The sequence below is a fragment of the Leptopilina heterotoma genome, unplaced genomic scaffold, assembly GCF_015476425.1.
Source record: "Leptopilina heterotoma isolate Lh14 unplaced genomic scaffold, ASM1547642v1 Lhet_163, whole genome shotgun sequence".
Taxonomy (NCBI): domain Eukaryota; kingdom Metazoa; phylum Arthropoda; class Insecta; order Hymenoptera; family Figitidae; genus Leptopilina; species Leptopilina heterotoma.
In genome coordinates this window covers 966,653-986,712 of record NW_025110879.1, presented here as the reverse complement: position 1 = coordinate 986,712, position 20,060 = coordinate 966,653, and the positions used below count along the sequence as shown (strand labels likewise).

Sequence of the window (20,060 nt, the reverse complement as noted above, 5' to 3'; positions counted from 1 at the left end):
CGACACTGAAAAATTAGGAAGCATCGTCGCTTCTTTCCCCTTTGCGCCCATTTAAATGAAAATACCCGAGAAAAAATGTCCGTATGAAAGAAGGTATTGAAAGGAAAGATTTCAGATTGAACTATAAGGTAATCCTCTTTAGAATATTTAGAATTGATTCTCGTTGCTTGAGCTCTTTTCATATCCTTTTGATACAGGTTCACTTCCTTTTGATATCAATGGTGCTATAATGCTCCAGACACTATATATATATATATATATATACGTAATAGATGTTTCCCGCGACGAAACATCTGCACCAAAATGGTGTGTCTTTCAATTTTATACATATACAACTCTTATTGTTGTGTCATCCGTTCACAATTGCTTCCTTTCGATAGTAACGAGAATCATATCCTTTTTGAGAAGCAAAGAGAAAAAAAAAGTTGAAGAAGAAGAAGAAGCAGAAGAAGGAAGGAAGAAGTGATGCTTACAAAATTGAAGAGCATAAATTATGGATATAGTATATTATGTAGATTGACCCACTTCTTGACACTAATACCAACCCGATTCTTTCCTTCTGACGAGTTAAATTTGGATCTTCGTGTGTATATAATCAAACCACAGATGCCATGTGAATATTGGTCTCTTAGGCGCCGCAAATCTTCCTTTATGAGAATTATTTATCTTTCGTTCTTTATTCTGTAGGTTTTGTTCTGTTTTCTAATTGCATTAGTTTTGTTCTGATTTACTACACAACTATTTGCTACTACTACTATACTATACTGCTCTATTATTTACTTCTATCACTGATAACTTAAAAGTATCAATTTGTTTCACTTTAGTATTGATACAAAATTATTACCAAAAATTTGGATCAAATAAAAAATTTATCCAAATTTTTGGTTCCAAAGTCCTTCACTTTAATATTCATTTGATACTTTGAAGAAAACTGTGATACTGCGTACTACTACTATAGTAGGGGAGACTGGGGTAAACCCGCTCACTTTTTGTCAGATCTGTAAAAATCTAGGAAATTATTCTCTTTAAATAATGTTATATTTTATTAAGAGAAAGTGAAATGTGGTTACAATTTTGGTTTTAAGAAGTTATAAATTTTATTATTGTTAAAATATAATACGTGAAATTATTTTATTCCAAATTTCAAATTAAAAACGAAGTGATCGGCTTTACCCCGACTTCACGTGACCGACTTTACTCCGAATGTATTCCTTACATTTCAGAATAAATTTAATTAAATCTTTTTGAAATCAAACAAAACTATATATGAGGCATATTTCACGTAAAATGCCTCATATATGTACTTCGAAAAGGACATCCAATAGCATCAAAAAAACTTTGCCAAATAAATTAAGACTCAAAAATAATGATCGAAAAACTTAAAAATCCAAAGAACGTTTTTTTCTGACACCTCTAAAAACACTTGACCGCCTATGATTCTATGTCGAATTCATGAAACTAAAAGAAAATTCGTTAACATAAGTTGAATGTTAAGTACTATTCACAGTACCAATATCTCCATCTTAAGTTGAGTTCATAGCGTCAAATCGCTAGTAAGCGGGTTTACTCCAGTCTCCCCTACACCTATTTACGACTAATTTTAATTTTATTTCTATTCCCTTATTGTTAATTCTTTGTTCTTAATTTCCATTTCGTGATAATATACTGTTAAAAATTGAACTGCAACTTCACACCAAAAAATTGAATTGATGTTGTTTCAATCTCGCAAAGTGTGAATGCTTGCATATTCCATTGGATTAAAGTTTTCAATCGAGACAATAAAATAAAAGTATTCACACTTTTCGAGATTGAAAGAAAATCATTTCTTTCTGTTTAGTGTAATGATGGAGTTCGATTTTTAACAGTGATACCGTTTTATGCAACTTCTGCATTTTTGTTTCCTCTTCTTACACTTCGTTTCCTCATTTATCTGCTCTTTCTCAAAAAAGATTGTCGAGTAACAAATAATTTATAGCGAACTGATAAATTCTCAAAAAAAACTTTTGAGTAACAAACAATTTATAGCGAATATAAAGAAAAATGTTTGATGGTTTAAAGATGGAATCCGATTTTTAACATTGATATGGGTGATTCTCCGCGTAGCGCACAATTTGGATTTTACTATTATTAATAAATTTTTTTTTAAATTAAGTAAAAGTCGATATAGAATTTTAAAGTTTAACATTCAAGAACGAAATATTCGTGGTGAGCCAGATAAAATAATTGTAATTTTCTTTTTTACAATAAACACCCATGTAAAGTTGCGATTACACCATGACGGTCTGATTCGACCATGACGCACAAGAAAAACTAATTTTTTAAGCAAATTATTATCGATTTCAAAAATTCTTTTTTTCCGAGTCTTTTGTTTTCACTAACCTTAGACTACTAAACTTGTTTTGACGTAAAATATAAATAATTATTCATTTTATTGCAAATATATTATGATTCGACCATGACGATTCTGTGACTCCCTATGCAACTTTCATGCTTGTAACACATATAAAACAGAAAAAAAAATTTTTTAAATTAATTTCTCTTTTAATAATTTATTTAGGAGAGTTTATTGCTGCTTTTTATGAATGTTGAGCAATTTTTCGATTTGATTTTTTATGTAAATTATGCAATTTTACAAAGAGGGACAAGAAATAACTACAAAAATATTAAAAAATAAATTTTGTTTTCCACAAGTGTTTTGTTTTTCTCAATTCTACTAACTTAGACAACAAAAAAATGTCAATATTCATTATATTTATTATTATATTTTACTAAAAAAATAACATTTTATATATGAAATGTTAGTAGGGACTGATTCACCATGACGTTTTAGCACCTTAAAACAGATTTTTAAGCAAAATTATAAACTTTTAAATAAAAACGACAATAGACTTTTATTTGTCATCATGGAAATTAATTTTCCACGTTGAATTCATTACAATATATGAAACTGATTTCTTAAAAAACACGAGGGACATTAAATTTTGCGCTACGCGGAGAATCACCCATATATACAGTTTTAGGCGCAACTTATCTGCATTTTTGTTTCTTCTTCTTCTTCCTCTTCTTTTTCTCTTTCATCTGCTGTTTTTCAAAAAAGATTATTGAGTAACAAACAATTTATAGAGGATAGATAAAGAAAAATGTAAATTTTAACTAAGGGGCAGAAAATAAATTATTGCTCTTTTGTATTCTGAATATGGAATTTCATCAAATTTGTCACAATTCTCCGCAAGTTACGCAAAGCGGAGCTATAAATAGCTGGAAGGAAAATTGGTTTGAAAAATAATCACATTTTGATGCTAGGCATCAGTGAAAAATTCCCGATAATTTAAAATCTTATTCTCGGAAATATATGGAGAGAATGTTCTTTTGAAAAATTTATGAGAATTTTCTCCATTTAATTTGTTATGAGCGACATTAATTGAAAAAAAAGAAATTTAATTTAAAGTGAATTACTAATTTTTTTGTAATTAAATTTAAATAATTGACATTCTAAATTGCGATTATTACTGAATTAAATATTTGAGAATAAACGAGTATTATTTATAGAGAATTATTTCATTTTTTGAGGCACTTTGGATATAGGATAATATATGCCTTGTATAAGTTCTAAGCGGAAAAAACTTAAAATTATGGATATAAAATTCACATGGAGGAAAAAAGAAAGTGCACTTTTTATACACAAAAAGTGTATTTTTGCACTCTTTTCATTATTTTACTGCGTATACTATGCATAAAAGTATAGTTTCAGGCACACTTTTCATTACTTTGCTGTATACTACACTGCAAAAAGAAGTATCTTATTTAAGATGTTTTGGTAGTCATTTCTAAGATGTTATGGTAGTCATTTTTTAGTCATTTAAAATATCTTAATTTAAGATGTTAAAAGTATCTTCGTCCACATTTTCTGTGTATTTTTGGGGCAAAAAGTTTTGAGGTTAACTATGGGCTTATATGTAAGACATATTTTATGCATAGTTTTTAGTAACTTAAATTTTTTTCGCATCTTACAATTCACAAGTATCTTATTGCTAAACATCTTATTGAGACAGAAACATCTTAATTTAAGATACTTTAAAAAACTTACAGAAGAATCTTACTTTTTTAAGATAGAAGAAATATCTAAGACGTATAAAACATCTTAAAAATCAGTAAGATACTTTAGAAAACATCTTATTTTAAGATATCAAATAAGACACTTATTTTTGCAGTGTAAACAGAAAAGTGTAGTTTTCTCTACACTCTTTTCTATAACTCTACTCGATACATCTTTTAGTGAAAAAATTCAATTTTACAATATAATATAAAATATGCACTGCAATCACCATAAAATTACATTTATTTACTGAAAAAGCATAAAAATACTGTTTTTGTTAAGCTGAAGTTACAGAAAACACCAATTTTGGACCAATTGCAAAAAAAAGAAAATGTTTTCAAACTCGTGGGAAAACATTTTCTTTTCGCACTTGGTACATAATGTACTATATTATTCTTTTCCTGAAACAGACAAAAGATACTTCTATTCTTTTCTCTCCCATGTAAATTTTACTTTTTTAATCCTGATGGGTTCGCCACAATCACATATATACACACAACTCGGTACATCTTTTAGTGAAAAGAAAATTCAAGTTTCTGAAAAAAATCGAATTAAATTGGTATTATTTCTAAGACAGAGGTTCTGAACTTCTGTACAATAATGAATTTTGAATCTTTATTTTCACTAAATATCTACTCGGCACATCTTTTACTGAAAAGAATAATCAATTTTCATTAAAAATCGAAGAAATTTGGCATTACTGGTTCAAAGCAAGAATTAATTTTGATTGATTCTTCTCGAAGTTGTCTAAAAATCAACTCTATACATTTTTTAGAGAAAAGAAAATTCAAATTTCTGTAAAAAAATCGAAGGAAATTGGCATTATTTCTAAGACAGTAGGTTCCTGAACTTCTGTAAACGGTTGAATTTTGATTCTTCTTGAAGTTACCTAAATATCTACTCCGCATATCTATAGTGAAAAGTAAATTCAATTCTCATCAAAAATCGAAGAAGGTTGTCATTACTGGTTCAAAGAAAGAATAAATTTTGATTGATTCTTCTCGAAGTAGCCTAATAGTCTACTCTGTACATCTTTTAGAGAAAAGAAAATTCAATTTCAAGCAAAAATCTAAGAAAATGGTCCATTATTGGTTCTGAGAAAGGAGTGAATTTTTATTAATTCTTCTCAAAGTTGTCTAAAAATCGACTATATAGGCACATCTTTTAGTTCCTGAACTTCTGCAAAAAGATTCTTCTTTAAATTACCTAAATATCTACACCGCACATCTAGTGCTCTGTAAATTTGAATTAGTTAAAAATAACTAATTTGATAGCAAAAAGTCAGTCACTAGTTTAACATAACATAGTAGGTAATATTTTACTAATTTGTAGTAACTAATTCAATTAGTGAAATTTGACTATTTTTTAGTTATTTATTTATTATACTATTAATTAGTGATCCTCTACTAAGAATTAGTTATTTTTTATTAATTGCTGAGGCAAAAAGTCAGCCACGATTTTACTAATAATTAGTTATTTTTAACTAATTCAGATTTAGAGAGTGAAAAGAAAATTCAATTATCATTAAAAATCGAAGAAATTTGTCATTACTGCACTGGTTCAAAGCAAGAATGAATTTTTGTTGATTCTTCTCGAAGTTACCTAACAATGCGTCTTTTTGTGAAAAGAAATTCATCTTTCTGTAAAAATCAACAGAAATTGACAGAAAAGAGGTTCTTAATGTCCTGAAAAAAGATTAAGTTTGGTTCAAAATTGCAGAAGTTGCCAAAAATGGCAAAAAGGAGCTGGCGATATTTTCCAAATACACAACAGATATATAAATTGTTGTGCCGTTGATTAATAATTGAATTAGCCTTCGCGAGGATATATGCTCATCTATCTTTGACTTGCAATGAGGGAGTAGAAGAGAGAGAGAGAGAGAAAGAGAGAGACACCACCCACCCCCGCTCGCCTATAGGAAGGTACACGTGCTTACGTTGCTCGGCACTTGGGCGCGATAATGCTGCCGCTGTTGAGAGCGCGCGCGAGTCTCGGACAATATTTCTGCAGCCGACATAGACCTGGTTCCGTAAGTAGGTCAACCCCACCTTCGTTGTCGCGTTCCTCACTCGTCATTCCCTTCGCCCCTCGAAGCCCGGCTCTTTGCCGCTCGGCTCGTTTCGCGCCGCCACCTCCACCATCACCACCACCAAGCCCCTTTGCCCCCACAAGCCCGAATGATCATCGTGTGTCCCCTCTCCTCTCTGCACACTGACCCCCGCCTCTTCGGCGGGCACCTGGCCGCGCGCAGTGGCTTACGCTGCTGAATCACTTTCACTTATGCTGTGCACTGTGTTGGTACTGCTGTTCTCCGTCGGTAAGGGGCTTTTTCGGGAGATAATTTTTCAGCAACACAGTGTAAATATTTTTCGAAAAATAGTGTTTCTTTTATCCAAAAATTGTTCAGTTTTTGGGGGTGGAAAGTTAAAATTGGGTGCCGGTGTTGACCGCAAAAAGCGCGTGGGAGCCGCCTTCCAATTTGGAGAGTGACGTTGTGTTGTACAGGCACGGATACGGCGGGTCTAGGGTGACAGGAACAGGGTGGGGGTGGGCCCTTCAGGAAAAGCAGCGAGGCGAGAGACAACAGTCGCACGCAGATCGCCGTGTTGTTAGGCCGCCGTATTTTTCAAAGGGGAAACCAGCCACATTTCTTAAATATTGTATAGTGCTCTCTCAGTCTCAAAAACCATAGTTTTTTTTCACAACACGACTCTCGACGACTCATTCTTACTTTCGGCCTAGTTCCTTCTTTATTTATTCAAGCAACAAAATATTTATTTTATCCCATTTTCGGTATCACAGGTGTGTGTCTTTTCTATGGTGCATCTCTCTTTCGCGTGTGATTTTCTATCATCATTATTGGATTGCAGTGTTGGAAAAAAAGGAGTTAAAATAGGTGTCGTTGATCTGGAAAGAAAAGTTTTTTCTCGTGACTAATAAGTGACAGACGTGATTTTCTCATTCGCATTTAACACTCACGATAATGACCCGAACGTGTTGTAGATCCTGGATTGGATACGAAGCTGAAACAGTGCCTTGGTTTCACCTTCCATGAGATTTGTTTGTCAGAAACTTGATTTTTAAATCGAAACAACAAGAAAAAATATGTGCTAGAGAAAATTTTATTTTAGGAACAAAGAATTAGGGTGATTTCTTAAGTTTTGTTACAAGGAGTACCAGGAGGAAGTTTTAGGAACAAAATAGTGGTGTTTCTTTTTGTTTCTTTTTGTTTTTTTAATAGTGAGAGTGGTTGTGTGCAGAAAGTTAGTGCACATTTATGACCCGAAATAAAAATTGTGGTGTGTCACTCTTTCAGGGGTGATATGTTATTGGAGATGGAGCAACATTCGGGCCTGATATCCCTGAACATGTCGCCATTCCAGTTGAGCCCTCAGGGCAGTCCCCAAGGTGCTGGCACTGGTCAGCAACAGCAACAACAACAGCAGCAACAACAACCCCAACACGCGAGTCAGTATGGATCCTCCCCCTATGGTAATTGTGCGCAAAGTTCGCCATCAAATATGTGTCATCCCCAACAAAATCAGCAACAATCCCAAATGTCGAGTCACAACCAATCGCAGCAAAGCGGAGGTGGCGGTATGTCAGGTTTTGAGGCGGCATTCTTTGACGCCACGAGCCTCGAGGAACGTTGTCCAATGTGCGGTGATAAAATGTCCGGCTATCAGTATGGTCTCTTAACGTGTGAATCTTGCAAGGGTTTTTTTAAGCGCAATAGTTCGCCATGTAGCAGTAAAAAGGTCTACACATGTCTATTTTCGCCAACAGGCGGAGGCAGCTGTGGTACATCGTCGGCCTTGGAGGGTGGCACTTATGCCGGTGGTGGCAATACCGGCGGCGGCAACAACAATAATAACAACAATAATGCCGGTAATGGTGCAGGAGGTGGCAATAATGCTGGACCAACTGGTGCCGGCGCCAGCGGGAACGTTGCCATTCCTGGTGCACTTTGTCATCCGAGTCTAGCACAGGCGGGTGTGGGTGTCGTGACCGGTTCCATTCCTGGACCATCGGACTTTCCTGATACCAAGGACGTCATCGAGGAATTGTGTCCTGTGTGCGGCGACAAGGTGTCAGGTTATCACTATGGATTACTCACTTGCGAGTCCTGCAAAGGATTCTTCAAGAGGACGGTCCAAAATAAAAAAGTCTACACCTGCGTTGCTGAGAGGTCCTGTCACATTGATAAGACACAGAGGAAACGATGTCCGTTCTGCCGGTTTCAAAAGTGCCTTGAAGTTGGCATGAAACTCGAAGGTGAGTCCATTTTTTCTTTTCTCTCTATTAATTCCTCTAATATTTTCTCGAATCACTAATATTCTCCCCACTATCAATTCTCGGCGAACCAAAAGATCAAAATAGCCATGAGAAACAGAATCAGTGAGTCACTTTTTAGGAATCTTTCATTTTTCCATAGAAATATTTTCACGAAACAAATAAATATTCAAAGACGGTTATAATACTGCAAAAGTGGAAAAATATCCGGAATTTCTCATGTCTGTTCATAAATAAAAATTCCCCTGTCACAGTTTCTCTAAGGATATCAAATTTAGACAAAAACACGTTTTGATTCGTTTTTTGTCTCAATTTCATATCTGCAGAATAACTATAATGCTTAAAAAGTAAAAACATCCAGATCAAAATTTATTATATCTGTACATAAAACTTTCACACCCTCAGAGAAAAATTATGTTTGAATAAAATATTTCCAAAGTTAATAATTAGACTTGCAAGTAGTTTGTTGTAAAGTAATTCAAACAAATTAAACTTGAGAGTATATTTGAACTGTAGCCAAAAATGCGGATCAAATCATGAATTGATCCTAATTTTTAGTACATTTGATAATAATTTGATAAATTAATAGTTAGTGTTTAATAATTGTATATAGATAAGTGTTCTATTTTTATGCATAAACCTAAGTTTAGAGTTATTTTAAACAGTTTATTTAACCTAAAAGTATTTATTTCTAGTAAACAAATATTTGACACAGTTTAATACGATCCATAAGTTTTGAAGTTTTAAATGAACGAAATTTTTTCGACAGTGTAAATATTTCCAAAGAACTGTTTTGTTATCTGTTTAGCAATGCATTTTGTCGATTCAATCAAAATTCGGTTGTTTTAAACAATTTTTAGTTGTCTCAAAACAAATCTTTATTGTTACAACAAATTTTGGTCGCCTCAAACAAGTTTCAATTGTTTCAAACTAATTTTTTCTCTAACTGCAACAATAAAATGCGTAACTTTTCAAAAAAGTCCCTAAGCAATAGTTTGAATAGCGAAATTGAACAGCAACAAATAGAAAATACTTATTTACTAGCAAAATTTTAATAAAACACATTTTTAAAAGAAAACTACGAAAGGGGAATAGGTGAGCAAAATAGAAAACTACTAAACTCTTTAAATAAAAAGCCTCCAATAAAAATACTCTTAAAAAAAAACCAAAAAAAAAAAGAGTAGAAAGCTATTTAATAGAAAACTATTTAATAGAAATTCACAGTCACTAGAAATTCCTCTATAAACAGACATTAGGAAAGCTTGCGCCATTTTTCTAAATCGAAATTAAGATCCATTTAGATACAATAATAAATGAATCAATTGAAAAATTCATTGGTTAGAATCAAAAGAAAATGTCATTATTGGAGTAGACATCTATCACTTTTCTAAATGTTAAATGAAACTCGTGGATATATTCCTTTCTAGATAGGTTCGTGAACGTCTGTTTTACATATGTTGCACAATACGTGTTCATAAACATAACCCATATAATGGAAAGAATTTATGAGTTTCTTTTTCGATTCGGAAAAGTGACAGGTGACTATATGTATACGCTAAAACTCACTCGGTAAATTTTAAACTCCTGAAAATGCCGCTTTTAAAAATTAATGACGTAAAAAGTCCACTAATTGACACAAGTAATTTTTTACAAATAAAGTAATTTTTGTTAACATTAACATTTTTTTCTGGCCCTTTGCAGTAATTTGACAGCAATTAAAAAAATTAAATGGAAAAACTTTTCTAATTTAATTTAATTATGTATAGCTACGAGTTACTAGTCACTATAGAACTACTATAGTTATTAGTTATTAAAAATTAGAGTTAAGAGTCAAAAATTTAGAAAATTAAAAATTTTTTTAGACAGTATAGAAATTTTTGCAAAAGGAGAAAAAGTGCGGAATTTGCCAAACTGATGATTCTTTTGTTGATTTTAGATATTTTATAACAAATTTTTTTTCTATTTTGTGAATAATTGGTGTGTTTTTTCTCTATTTGTTATTTTTACAAGCGCAAAAAAAGGTTGAGTGAGAAACGAGTTCCAATAATAAAGCAAATACAGTATAGTACAACAGTGGAATAGTCAATAAAAGCTGTGTACGTTACATGCCAAAAGGTCAAGATGTCAAAGTAGGTCGTAGAAATTATAAGCCAAATTGTAACAAACTTAATTGGTATCGTTGAACATTTAAAAGTTTTTTTAAAAATTAACTATTTGACAATTTTCCACTGTGCAATATTTCGAAAGCTAATTGAAAATTATTTGAAACATTCTCAAAATATTCTCAAAATTGTTGCGAACAGCCCTTCATGAATGGATTTAGAAAAAAAGTTTGAAACTTTGAATTTCTCAATGTTTTGAATATATATTCAAAACATTTAGATTTAGTTTAAAATTTCGATTTTCATTTTAAAATTGATTTTAATTGTTCGAAATTGTCTTAAAAATAATTTTTAATTGAAACGTTATTTGAAATATTTAAAACAGAATTTAAACGATTTGAAAAAATTGAAATAATTTTTAATATGAAATATATTGTTTAGAATTATTGTTTCCAATGTTTCCAATCTTTCAAATTGTTTAGAAACTTTTCTAAATGTTTATAGGTAAAACTTTCCTAATTATTAAAAACAGTTTAACTTTTCTAAATATTTAAAAACACGTTAGAAACTGTTTCACAGTATTTGAAACCTCTTTTAGAAATTGTTTCAAAATATTTTAAACTGTTTTAAATTATTTAAAATATTTTAAACTGTTTTAAATTATTTAAAATAGGGTAGAAATTATTCTAAATTGTTTAAAACATGTTATAAACGGTTTAAAACTGTTAAAAACCGTTTAAAACTGTTAAAATATGTTAGAAACTGTTTACAACACGTTAGAAATTGTTTTAAACTGTTTTAAACTTTTTAAAAACAGAAAAATTATTGAAAACTTTTTAAAACTTGTTAAAAATTATTCTAAATTATTTAAAACATGTTAAAAATTGTTATAAACTGTTTGAATCTTGTTAAAAATTTGGTAAAAATGAATGTAAACTGTTCTAAAAAATAGATTATTTCAAATATTTGAAATGCAACGTAAAAAATTAATTGTTAAAAATTAATGTTTAAAAAGTAGATCGCTTTCTAAAAACAACATTAAATAATTTTCACTGATAATTTAAGTCAACATAAAGTTACGTCAATACACATACACGCACCAAAAAAAAGAAGAAAGAAATGTAGTTTCATAAAATTTGGATGTACACTGTTTAATGATAGATTGATCTTGTTTGAATTGACATGACTGACAAGTGTTACAAGTATAAACATTTAAAAAATATTTCTTCACATTATAATTATATAGAAACGGGTGTTAAAGAAACGAGATGATTCTCACGAACTTTTTAAACAAAAAAACAACTTTTTTTTCATCTTATTTCGTAAATATTGTTTTAAACTTTGAAATAAAAAAAAGAAAAGTTAACAAAAAAAGGAAAATAATTTTTTGGGGTAATAATATGTCTCAATATCACGCGATATCTCTTGAATAGAAATATAATGAATATATATATGAAATGTCCCTATATTGACATCGACTTAAATGGCGACAGTTATTGCAAAATATATTAAAAACTTTTCATAATCTCCATTGGAAAGCATATAAAATATCTTTTGACTGCGCTTGGCATGGCATTGAGAATGTAATTGTCGAAATCGATTTCTATTACGAGAAACCACATCCACCTACGCCCTTTTCGGCACACACTAACATTGGTTTAAAAATATATCTATAATTCTTTGAGAGATTCGATCCCTCTCAACTTATGAAATTTAATAGTAATCTTCTCTTTTCTTTTATGAAGAAATCGAAAGAGAAGTCAATTTTAAAATAAAATGAAAATTAGCCTTTTTAGTCCTTTTGTTTCCTCAAAAATTGAATTCTAAAATTTATCAATATTCAAAATATTTTTAAACATAACCAACAATAATAAAACTATTTCAAATACTTTAAAAAATAAAAAGAAACAATAGAAATATTATAAATATTAAATATTAATTGTAAATATCAGAAAAAGGAAATAAATAAATAAAGTGAAATAAAAATGAAAAAATAAAGAAAGGAGAAAATATTTGAAAAATAAAAGATTGAAGAAAGAAATAAAGAAAATAAAAATAATTAAAAAAAATTAAAATACAGAAGAAGTGAAAATTGAGAAATTAAAAATTTTGTAAATAAAATCTACATATTTTTAAATCGAAAAATATTTCGTAAAGAAAATTTCGAAAAAAAAGAATTTATGCCCCAATTACTAATCTTTTGGAATATTTACATTCCGTAAGATAATTTTCAGTTTTAAAGAAAGGAATAAAGATAGAATTTTAATTTTCCATCATTTCGAATTATATTTGATTTTTTAAAGAAAAATAAAAATACAAGTTTGCACAATAAGCAATATATATTTATACACAATATTTTTAGAATTGAACTATTATTTTTAATTCTTCAACACTTTTAGAATTTAATAAAAAAGAGTTAAATGAAATTATTTTTCAGCTAGAAAAAAGGATTAGGTAAATAAAAAATTTTTTTATCTTTAATAAAAAAAGAATTAAATAAAATTTTTTTTAGTTTTAATAAAAAAAATGTTTTTATTACAAAGAAAGAGTGTTTTCATCGAAATACACAATTTATTGTGTGACCTAAATATTTTGAAATTATTCTCGATTATGTAATTTCGTAAAAAAAAAAAAAAATAAAAAATCTATTACTTTTAATTTTTTTCCGTCACTTTTAAAATTTAATAATTGTTTTAATAAAAAAAAATAAATTTTTCATTAGCAAAAATACAAAAATTATTACTTGACCCAATTAAAATTATTCTCAATTGCGCAACTTTGTCTAAAAAATAAAAATATACTATTATTTCTAATTTTTTGCTTCTTTTGGAATGTTAGCTTCAATAAAAAAAAACAGATTTTTTATTATAAAATTACAATTTTCATTATCAAAAGCACACAAATTATTACTTGACCCAAATACATTGAAATTCTCAATTATGTAATTTTCTAAAAAAAATAAAAGTGGAAATAACTCTCACTTTTTATTATTCACTCTTCAAATGTCAAATTTTGAAATTGTTTTTTAAGAAGAAAAAATACAGAATTTTTAGACTCATTTTGTAATTAAAGAAATTTGAACTCCTTCAAATGTTTCAAAATTACGGAGAAAAAAAATTCAATTTCATAAGTATATATTAAATTTTTAATCTTTCAAATGAAATGAAGAAAGAAAGAAACACTTTCGATTATAAAAAGTGAAAGTAAAAAGAAAAAAAGTGAAATTACATAATCGGAATCGAAATTTTATAATTTAATGATCATTTCTTTCAAACAAAGTTATTATTAGAATAAATTATTATTTTTTAAAATTATTTTTTCCTCTATTTTTTTCTTTTAATTCTTGTTTCCTTCAATTCTTTTTCCTTTCAATTATTTTTTCTTGAAGTTCTTTTTTCCTAAAATTATTTTAACGTTAAATTCTTTCTCCTTTCAATTATTTTTCTCATTTAATTAATTATATTATTGAAATTAATTTTCTGTTGATTTTTCAAAAAACAAAAAGTGTCAACATCCCTTCTTGACGGATTATTTCGACACTGTCAGTTCTCTTATCAATGTGCTACTTCTGTATACACGTGGGTGGTGGGTTGTCGCAATGGAGGTCAAGTGCGGGAAATAGTAACTGGGTGGAATTAAATGATGCCTCTGACAGACACAATTAAATCTACTGACACTGAAGCACACTCGGATCAATTAAATGCTCAGGACATTGGTCAAAACAAACAATAAAAAATATCTTTAAAAAAAATATGCTTTTGATAAATAAAAAGAATGAAAAAAAAACTAGTGACTATACTCTGCTCTAGATTTCGTGACTTTGATCCAATTTCACAATGCCATATGCCGTACATCTACTATCTTAAATTGTCTTTTGCAAAAGTTTATCTATCATTTTTTTTTTCTTTTTTACTTCCAAGTACATAAAAAAATCGTTTTTATTATCTAATGATGATAAAGAGGTGAAAATTATTTTTCAAGAGACAGAGAGAGAGAGAGAGAGAAAAAAAGTGTAAAAATAGAATGCAAAATATTGTTTCGTTTGTAATTATGTCAATGCAATAATACACTTTAAAAATTTTTTTTAATTCAAATATACGATTAATTTTCTGTTATCAAATAAATATTTATTTGTATCAAAAAATATTTATTTGATAATACACAAATAATCAGTTATTTAAATGAAATTAATTATTTGAATAAAATAAACTTTTTTTCAGTGTAACATTAATAGTTTCATTTATTTTATTATAATTCTCACAATATCTTAAAAACAATAATATTAAAATTATGAGAATTATAGATATTTTTGATGTTGCAATACGAATGTAAATTTTTTTGTGTAGAGTTTTTTTTGTAAATTATAATATTTAAATATCTTTTGGAATTATTTATTGTAGTTGAGATTAAATGGTCGCTTTTGCTGGAATAAAAATTCAGTCAAATTTGCATGTTTGCTAAATTACCGATGATATCACGCTATATTACTCTTTACTTCATATGAGGCACATTTAACCCAGATTGTATGGATGTCGGAATACGTAACACACAACATACCTCGTTTGTCGACTCAACGCTCCTCGCACACACTTGGTTTACTTTTTTTTATCCATCATTCCAATAAAAAAGAAATCATTCAATTAAATTTTATCAGTCTGGCAAATTTTTCGAAAGTGTTTTTTTTCTCAGTAGATATTTAAAAATAGCCGGAGAAAAAAAGATTTTTTTTTCTGTCTCTACAGTATGCAAAAAAAAATTCTTTTTAAGAAGAGCAAGTCATCTTGAGTGATCAATCGGTCGCTAAATTTTGTTTTGTTCTTTTTCTTTGGGAGAGGGTTTTTTCTAACAGAGAACAGGAAATTATTACTTTTCGAAGTTAAATTCAAGAGATTCGGGTTGATTTCGTTTTAAAGTTGGCCGAAAATTTTTGCTGATTCAGAGATATCTATTCAAAGCGTCAATTGTATGATACAGTAGGTGCTACCTACATGCTCTTTCATGTCAGAGAAACCAGCCTTTAGGCCTCATAGTCTTCTAGAATCTTGATAGTAATAAACTCTGAGTCACTCTCATCCTTCTCTATTTCTCCCACTCGCCGTGATCACTCTCGATTTTCAAGTCAGTGGCGCCTGTAGTTCGTTTTCTTGTAAAAGCATGCTGTAACTATTACAATAATTACGTTCTCATCATAATTGGGGAAAGTATTCTTTGTATTACTTATACCCAAGTATATTTGTTTTGTTTGTGATGTTGGCACAATTTTTAATCATGTTTTCTTTGTTAAATTCACGAATGACCAAAGAAAAGTAGATTTTGGGGTGAAGAGAAAGGAACAGATTAAAATGATGATGATGATGATGATGATGATGACGCTTTTGAATCCAGTTTTAATGTAAAATTTCCTAATTGTAGGAATTTTTAATCATCGTCTTAATGCTTAATGATGTCTGCTTTTTGGATAATAAAAACGAAATTTTGAAGCTTTCGATAAAATTTTGCAACCAAAACAAAATGAATTATAAAAAAGAAGTCAAAATGATGGTGGACCAAAATTTTGCATTCGGTTTTTACAATAAAATTTTGATGCTGTAAGAATATTCAACCCTCGTCTTAATTTTTGAGAATGGTTACATTTACGGTTAAAAAACGAAATTTCGATACTTTAGACTAAAGAGAAAAACACATCAACATGATGCTGAAGAATAGTAACCACAATTTTTAATGCAATTTTCACTGTAAAATTTCTAATTTTACATGCTCTGGACAAAATTTTGTGGCCAAACCGACAGGAATAACAAAATACTTCCTCTATGAGGAAGCAAAAAAATTAAAGTATTAAAGTTATTAATTAAAGTATTAAAAATTAAAGTAATCAGCTTCAGCTTTTAAAAGCTGAATTGAAAAATTCATAGATGTAAAAATTATAGGAGCACAGTAAAAAGTAAATCTTAATTTAAGAGCTGCCTTAAATTCAACACTGTCTGCTATAATGTTAAAGGATACGAAAAACGTGCGTAAATTCAACATTGACTGTCTTAAAAATGTTGCATCTTAATTTAAGGCAGCTTTCGTGCCTTAAAATAAGATTTTCTTTTTACTGTGAGGAATAAAATTATTCGGATAAGAGGAAATGTGTTCAACTAAATTTTGAGTAATAAGACTTTGGTCGTCACATAATTTTTGATTAAGTTCTGTCAAATTATGCATAATCAGCAGATTAATAACATTATGCTAATGATAATGCTAATGCTGCCAAAATGTCTAACTAATGGTTGGACTTTGAAACAGAAACTTTGGTTAGATTTTTAGTTTCAAATTCGATATACAGATCAGATGAAAATTAAGTTGTTTTACAGCAGTAGATGTAAATGATTTTTGGATTTTTTTAAGTCCTTTGAACAACAAACACTACAGATAAGACTAATGTTCCCACTCCCTAAACTTGTTCTCCTAATTATACTGTCGTATTTGTGAAACACTTCTTCGATCCTATTTTAACCGAAAAAATTATTTCTGAATCATTTCATCCATTAAAATTTTTCTTTTTTTTTTTTGATTCAACAATTTCCCAATTTCTACTGAAAGAAATTTGAGAAGAAATTTTGTCATAGTAGTAAAATTTAATACACACTATTCACCGAAAAAAGGAAGAAAACCTTTCCCTAGTTTTTACACCTCAAGAAAAATGTCCTACAAATAAAAATTGTAAAATTTCGAGTCGAATTTTAAAGTTTAACTTTAAAATGAATAGTCCCTGTATGTGTGTATTTTAAAAGCAAAGAAATGAGCACGGTTTTGTCGCGTTTATGCAATCGTCGACACGCTGAAGGAACAGAGTATATAGAAAACGAATGGAAGTTATAAACACACACAGAGAGAGAAATACACACTAAGTAAAAGGCACATTCAGAGTCAGATACGTACAGAAACAAATACATATAGAAGAAATACAGAGAAAATACAGAGACAAACACACAAACACGTATAGTAAAAATACAGAAACGAACGAACTAACCAACAGCAAGAGAATTGCGACAGAAAGCGTTTCGAGATTCTCTTTTAATCGTTGGGCCTTGGGGCCTAGACCTACTTGAATTACACCTATAGCAAATATATTCTCTTTTAAAGTTGTTTATATATATATACACAAGAGTATGTATATAAGAGTGCAAGCAACCACAAACTTAAAAATAGTTGGACTTCTTTAGATATCTTTCGAACTCTTCGATCTCTCGTCTTGTGTTCTGAAATTCAGGATTTCGATGGCTTCGTTTTTCTTTATTGCCTTTTACACGGTCGCAACACAGTGACACAGTTGATTCTGCAATGCGCGCTGCGCGTTTACGCAAACGATACAAAAGCGGGCGGCTCGTTTCTGATAATAAATAACTTTACTCTTACTTTTAAACGTCGCACGACTTAATACCTGATCAGACTCAACGATAAAGGCGTGAAGTAACTATACACTTTACACACACACACAGACCAATTAACCAACACAGTTATAAAGCAATAACTAATAGAGAATGAATCTATGATTTTATAATAATAATTTTACAGGTATAAACTTTTGATTTGTATTTTTTTCCTTTTGTAAATTCAATTCAAGTCGAGCTAATTGCTTTCTTAGGAGACTATATATATATATATATATATTCCTAGTTTATTTTAATGCCGGGAAATGAGTTGAGAAACGTGTATGAAATTAAGAAAGAACTCTTAAAGCCAATTACTGTTTTAAAATTACATCAACTGTTTTAATGTTTGTCGGAAGAAAAATGTACATTACTGCTGAATTCTAAGACCATCCCTCTTCTATTTTCTTTTTTTGCTTTTTTTAAGATTTTGGTCAGTTTTCTGAAAATTCCTAAAGATTTAAAGATGCTTTTAGAAATTTTCGTACAATGAGAAAAGAGAATTGTTAGTTTTGCATAAATTCTTGATTTCAATTGGGAATAATAATACAATGTGTAAATTCTGCTTGCTTTACTGCAGTAAAACTGTGCTAAAATCATTGGAGAACCTTGGTTTTCAAGGAGTAAACAACTTCCTACATATTTAATCATCCATATCTAAACTGCTGCCTTGTTATGATTGAACAGACATTTTCTTTGCATCATCTTTATAACATGCATATGTAATGCAATTTTTATTTTCTTCCCTTGTTTCTTTGTCGAATTTGTCAAAATTTACATTTACTAAATGTTTGCAAAAGAAAAAGGAGAAAAAATGAAAAAACAGAAAAATTGTGTTCACTATTTACAGCGGAAAAGAATTTGATGCTCTCTTGATGCATATTTATTATTGAAAATTTTGTCTTGAGCATTATTAAAATTACCTCGTCTTGATGTACTGCTTTTATTACCCGCATCACTAATATTTACTGAAATGTGTAAAAATTTGTTTCAATTATCCGTAAATTATGAGAGACCATAAAAAAAATTGTTGCAACATCTGCAACTTTTGAGAGCATCAAAAAAATTGTTGCAACATCTGTAACTTTTGAGAGCATCAAAAAAGTGGTTGTAACATTTGCAACTTTTGAGAGCAACAAAAAAATTGTTGCAACATCTGCAAATTTCGGTAAAGTTGATTAAAAATTTTGAATAATTTGCACAAATTAAGTAGATATTGCACAGAAAGAAGAACTACTTAAAAATTCATTTCAATTATCCGTAAACTTTGACACATCTTCAAAAAAATTGTTACAAAATCTGCAAATTTCGGCAAAGATGGTTCAAAATTGTGCATAATTTTGCACAAATTTAGTATTAGACATCATACAGGAAGAAAAAATAGACATTTGATATAATCCTTCATCAATTTTTGTGAATCATTTGCAGTAACTTTCTGTTAGTCTAAATATTTTCAAAAAATAAATAAATAAAAGTGTTTCAACGTTTCTGCAAACGGACATTTCTAACTATGAACGTGGAAAGTGAATAAAATAAAGATCCAAAAGTCCGTTGGCAATTATACATATATATATACATATCCAACACTTGACCATCAAAATAAAATCCAATCAGCGTTTCCGCACGGCTTCCAATTTACCGTAATCCTCAATTAAATTAAAGGGTGTGCCTTATACCCGAACACTTTTCTACAAAGACACTCCCTGTAATCGATCGTTATAATTTTAACCGGAATACTTTTACTTTAATCTCCTCTCGTTACAGTGGAAACTTTGATCAATAAATTCCTTGTGCTCGAATGGATCAACTTTTGCGGTCGAGACGCACTGAAACCGCATCAAACTTACTTAACCCCTTGGCTTTGCTCTACTTTTAGTCTTTCAAGTTCCAACAGAATATCTCCTTTTTCTCTAACCCCCCCTCGCAATACAAATTAGAGAATAAATCGCATTCTTGTGAATCAAAAACAATTTTCTACTTCTTTAGAAAATATTTTCTCGCCACACTCCTTCTACACTCTACAGTGTTTTGAAATATTTTTCATGTATTAAAAATTGAGTAAATTCTTTTTCCAAATGTTGAAATATATTTTTAAAAAAAGAAATTAAAAATAAACGATTTTTCTCAAAAGAAGAAAGTTATAATTCGGTAATG

The 20,060-nt window shown here is 29.6% G+C and overlaps 1 protein-coding gene across 2 annotated transcripts in view; it reads left to right on the top strand.

The window, feature by feature from the left end:
• Nucleotides 1–20,060, top strand: part of LOC122498984 (nuclear hormone receptor FTZ-F1) — a 285,716-nt gene that overhangs the window by 235,867 nt on the left and 29,789 nt on the right. Inside the window, exon 3 of one of the 2 annotated variants that reach the window (XM_043607005.1) lies at nt 7,883–8,371. In XM_043607005.1, the coding sequence (XP_043462940.1) occupies nt 7,883–8,371 (489 nt within the window). Of the gene's footprint in view, nt 1–6,380; nt 8,372–20,060 lie in introns of those variants that run through there. The other variant, XM_043607004.1, reaches the window with a different exon arrangement.